The sequence below is a fragment of the Lissotriton vulgaris genome, chromosome 1_1 (assembly GCF_964263255.1).
Source record: "Lissotriton vulgaris chromosome 1_1, aLisVul1.2, whole genome shotgun sequence".
Lineage (NCBI taxonomy): Eukaryota > Metazoa > Chordata > Amphibia > Caudata > Salamandridae > Lissotriton > Lissotriton vulgaris.
This window is the reverse complement of record NC_141685.1, coordinates 113,945,546-113,950,517: the sequence shown is the minus strand read 5'-3', so window position 1 is coordinate 113,950,517 and position 4,972 is coordinate 113,945,546. Positions and strand designations below refer to the sequence as shown.

General features: G+C 40.3%; 1 protein-coding gene across 2 annotated transcripts; it reads left to right on the top strand.

Annotated features, from left to right (window-relative positions):
- The first annotated feature begins 2,159 nt into the window (after positions 1-2,159).
- Positions 2,160-3,734, top strand: LOC147737668 (uncharacterized). 2 transcript variants are annotated; one of them, XM_086939755.1, is made up of 2 exons: positions 2,160-2,403; positions 2,656-3,734. In XM_086939755.1, the coding sequence occupies exons 1-2, from the start codon at positions 2,160-2,162 to the stop codon at positions 3,285-3,287; spliced, it is 876 nt and encodes a 291-aa protein (XP_086795881.1). In that variant the 3' UTR covers positions 3,288-3,734. The 2 variants fall into 2 exon arrangements, with proteins under 2 accessions (XP_086795881.1, XP_086795860.1); XM_086939734.1 differs by having other exon boundaries at positions 2,160-3,734.
- The last annotated feature ends 1,238 nt before the right edge of the window (positions 3,735-4,972 follow it).

The window sequence follows — 4,972 nt, the reverse complement described above, 5'->3', positions numbered from 1 at the left end:
AAAAACAAGGGGAAAAAAAGTGAAACAGAGAGCAGAAGGCCAAAAAAACCAAGTGAAACAGAGAGCAGAAAGCCACAAAAAACGAGGGAACAGAGGGCAGAAGGGCACAAAAAACGAGTGAAACAGGGCAGAAGGGTACAAAAAATGAGTGAAACAGAGGGCAGAAGGGCACAAAAAACAAGGGGAAAACGAGTGAAACAGAGAGCAGAAACCACAAAAAATAAGGGGCAAACAAGTGAAACAGAGGGCAGAAAGGCACAAAAAACGAGTGAAACGGAGGGCAGAAATGCACAGTATGGGCTCTGATGAAATTAGGCTTAAAGTCAATGAAACTGGGCGTGGGGGGGTCTCTCGGAAAAATACACTAGTTGCTTTGGGTTCAGTAGCTCACGACGATTTTCACTGGCCAGAAGTAGCTCTGACTACACAAAAGGTTGGAGACCCCTGGTCTAGGCATAGTCGTCGCAGCACACAATAGATTTGCTTGAGGCAGAGGCCAAAACTCAAAAGTCAGGAAACCAGTTACAAGTAGGTGATAACTCAGGGCAGTGGAAAACGCCTGTTGTCCGTGGAGGAGTCATTCCCTTCCCAGAAATCTGCATTACAAATTAATTATTAGTATATCGTTTTTTAATATCTGTTTGGTGCCAGTCCATAAGACTTTCAAATCTGCCTTTGGGATTCGATGTTGCAACTCCATAGGGTACATGTATCCTTTGTGAGCTTAGTAAAATGTTGAAAATTCTACAAAACCTCACTCCTACATCCAAATACTCTCATGCTACCATTCTGCACTCTGCTCTGTCTGAAAATCAGCTCAGCATATTCAAAACTCTGCATTGATTTGGCTTGTAAATTATATTTTTGGAAATGTACATGTGTTAACTATTTAATTTTAATACTATAGGTGATTGAAATTACGGACGAAGAAAGCAAGATTTAGCACTAAGCAATAGAATGTCAGTGCCGTAAGAAGGATTATTTTGAAAAACTGAAGGACATCCAGCATTCTACGTTTAAACAATTTCCAAAAATATAAGTGTGGCGAGGAAAGTACTATACCTGTAAGTGAAGTCTTTAATTTTGCATTTCATTAACCCAGAGCAAAGCCATATCTGTGTACACAGCATCAGAAATAATGTAGAAAGACCGCTTCAGCATCCTCATCTGAAATATTATCAGGAAGACAAATTGCCTCAGCATGACAGAATAATGTTCATCTAAAGCATCATGTAATTATAGAGAGGAAGCACACACTACATAAAAGAAAGTTACAACTAAAGGTTTCTTCTGGATACCATCAAAGAAAAGACGCTGAAAGAAGACTCCGAAGCTGACACGTTAACAACCAAAAGATTGGAAAATCACCTTTGTTCAACAACCGTTTTTAACCAGTTACGCAAGTTTGAGACTATCTGCCTCGGGATATAAAACACCTTCACCCACTCTGCTCTTTCTTGCGAAAACCTTACAAATTCACCACTTTATTGTGTTAATGACCATCTCAGATTGTTTCCTTTTTATTGTGTACTGTTCTGTAATTCTATGTAAATCGCCTCAACATTCTCTGTTGTGCAGGAGTGATATGTAAAACTGTTAAATATAAAAATTGATTAAAGGAGCACTGTTGCGTTATATCTAATGTAAATAAATCCTCATCCCCAGAACTACAAACCTTAAACTTACCCCAAACATAGAAAGGGTAAAAGGAACTGATGTTCTGCGACTAATGATCCACAATAGTACTCTGCACGTTCAAACGCCCTCAGTTACTGCCATTACATCAGAGCAAAAAGGTACTTATCAGTTTAATCATTAAATATCAGACTAACACCTTATTACTGCATTGCTAAGAACCTATAGAAATAGATTTGAGAAAAACTTCAGTCACAAATTAAGTTGCTGCCGGAGAGGCTATTACCTAAAGACTATTATCTGTTAGAAAAATTTCAACAGGTGTTACAGGACTGCTTCCCGACGTTTTTTGCTCAATCCAAGTGTTGAGAAGATTACACACAATTTCTTTTAGAGAGAAGTGCTGAATATTATCTAAACAAGCCCGACTCTAAAATCGAGGCAAAATAACCGAAGTTAGGGAAAAAAGTTACCTGTGCCCAAAAAGATACAGCCATAAATCTTATCTCACAGAATTTGACAGAATGCATACAGGGGAAAACCACTCTCAGTGCAAAGTATGCCAAAAAAGTTTCAGACGTAAATCTTATCTCACTGAGCATATGAGAAACCACACTGGGGAAAAACCTTTTCAGTGCTCTGAATGCCAGAAAAGCTTTAGAGTCAAAGCGAGTCTATATCAACATGCATTAACCCACTCTGTGGAAAAACATTATCAGTGCTCTGAATGCCCAAAACATTTCAAACTTAAATCACTTCTAACTGCACATGTGAGATTCCACACTGGGGAAAAACCTTATCAGTGCTCTGAATGCCAGAAATGTTTCAGTGACAAAAAAAGACTCACTAAACATTCAAGGACCCACACTTTGGTAAAACGTTATCAGTGCACTGAATGCGACAAATGTTTCAGTGAAAAAAGCAGTCTTACTCAGCATATAAGAACCCACACTGGGGAAAAACCTTTTCAGTGCTCTGAATGCCCAAAAGATTTCCAACTTAAATCACTTCTAACTGCACATGTGAGATTCCACACTGGGGAAAAACCTTATCAGTGCTCTGAATGCCAAAAATGTTTCAGTGACAAAAAAAGACTCACTAAACATTCAATGACCCACACTTGGGTAAAACGTTATCAGTGCACTGAATGTGACAAATGTTTCAGTGAAAAAAGCAGTCTCACTCAGCATATAAGAACCCACACTGGGGAAAAACCTTATCAGTGCTCTGAATGCCACAAATGTTTCCGTCAAAAAAGCAATCTCACTGAGCATATAAAAATCCACACTGGGGAAAAACCTTATCAGTGCTCTGAATGCCAGATATGTGTCAGGCAAAAAAGGGATCTCACTCAGCATATAAGAATCCACACTGGGGAAAAACCTTATCAGTGCTCTGAATGCCACAAATGTTTCAGTCAAAAAAGCAATCTCACTACGCATATAAAAATCCACACTGGGGAAAAACCTTATCAGTGCTCCGAATGCCAGATATGTTTCAGTGTAAAAGACAGTCTCATTCAGCATATAAGAATCCACACTGGGGAAAAACCTTATCAGTGCTCCGAATGCCAAAAATGTTTCATAAAAAAATCTAATCTCACTGATCATGTGAAAATCCACACTCGAGAAAAAAAATTATCAGTGCTTTAAATGTCAGAAAAGATTCAGAGGCAGAGATGGTTACAAGCGCCATAAGAAAACACACCATCAAAATAATCAGTTCTCCGAATGCCAGAAAAGCATACATTTTAAACTCAATCTCACTCTACATGAGCAGACGCACACAGGGGAAAAACATTACCAATTTCTGTGAATGCCAGAAATTCCTATTTGATAGGCACAGCCTCACTAACCATAAGCGACTCCATACTGATGAAAAACCTTATGAGTGCTCTGAATGCCAGAAAAGCTGCAGAGAAAAATGCTATTTCACCATGAGAAACTCCACACTAGAAAAATCCTTATGCCATAAAAGGTTGAATCTGAAAGACAGTGTTATGCTTTATGAGCGATCTCACTCTGGGGAAAAACCTTATGAGTGCTTGAAATGCAAGCAATGTTTTGGGTACAAATACTTCTCACTAGACATGAGCGAACTCAAATGGGGGAAAAAAGCCTTATGTGTGTCCTGAATGTCAGATAAGGTTTAGTCTTGAATACAATGTAATTTCACATGAGAGAATTCACACTGTACTAAAGCCATATACAGGAGGGGAAAGCCAGAAACGTTATACTCAGAAAGGAGATATCACTAAACATGAGAAATGCACCCACACCAGGTGAAAAGTAAGGCGTATCTTGAGTTGCAGAAAAGCTTCTAACAACCTGACTTTACATGAGAGAGCACATATTGTAGTTGCAATAGAATTCATCAAGAAACTCTTGCAGGATAACTTAGGCTGCCCGCCTGCAACCTCCAAAGAAATTTCAGGCCTGGAAATATTTTTCATTGCAACAGAATCCACAATTTGAGTATCTGAAAGTTGCAAAACTCTCAAGGTCTTTACTTTACACAGAGAAGTGTTAGTGCTTGCAAAAATCAACTAATTGCCCAAAAAATCACAATAATAATGTCTTAAATTTTACTCCACCCAAAAGGTTTCTACTCACCCTTGTTTCTTAACATATGACTGATATCTATTTTTTTCATGATAAGATTAAGCCTATGCGGAGTTCCTCAGTGAGGAACTCCGCAAAGTGACTACTCCCACTACTTCTTGGTACGCAAGAAGGAAAAAGGCCTGCATCCTAGCTTAGTTCTCAGGGACATAAACCGCTTTCTCCGAAAGGAGAAGTTCAAGTTGTTAATCTTGGCTCAGGTCTTATCTGCCTTCGACCTGGAGATTTGATGGTAGCGTTGGACTTGCAGGACACTTACTTTCACATCCCCGTCTTGCCTACCCACTGGTATTACCTATGGTTCACGGTAGGCCACTCGCATTTTCAGTTTACCAAGCTTCCCTTTGACCTTACCAGCCACCCCCTCCCCCGGGTGTTCACGAAAGTGATGGCGGTGGTCGCAGCTCATCTGCGCAGATCAGGGGTTCCAGTCTTCCCCTATCTCGACGACTGGCTGTTGAAGGCTCCCACCTCCAGACTACGACGGACTTCCTGCATTTGCTGGGGTTCTCAGTTAACGTGCTGAAGTCGCACCTGACTCCATCCAATAAGCTCCTTTTCATCAGAGCGGTTCTGGACACAACACAGTTTTGGGTCTATCCTTCCTAGCAGCAAGTCCAGTATATTGGGACTATGATACCGATGTTTCAGCCTCCATCCCGGTGTTCGGTGAGAATGACCCTGAGGCTGCTGGGCCTCATGGCCTCCTGCATCCT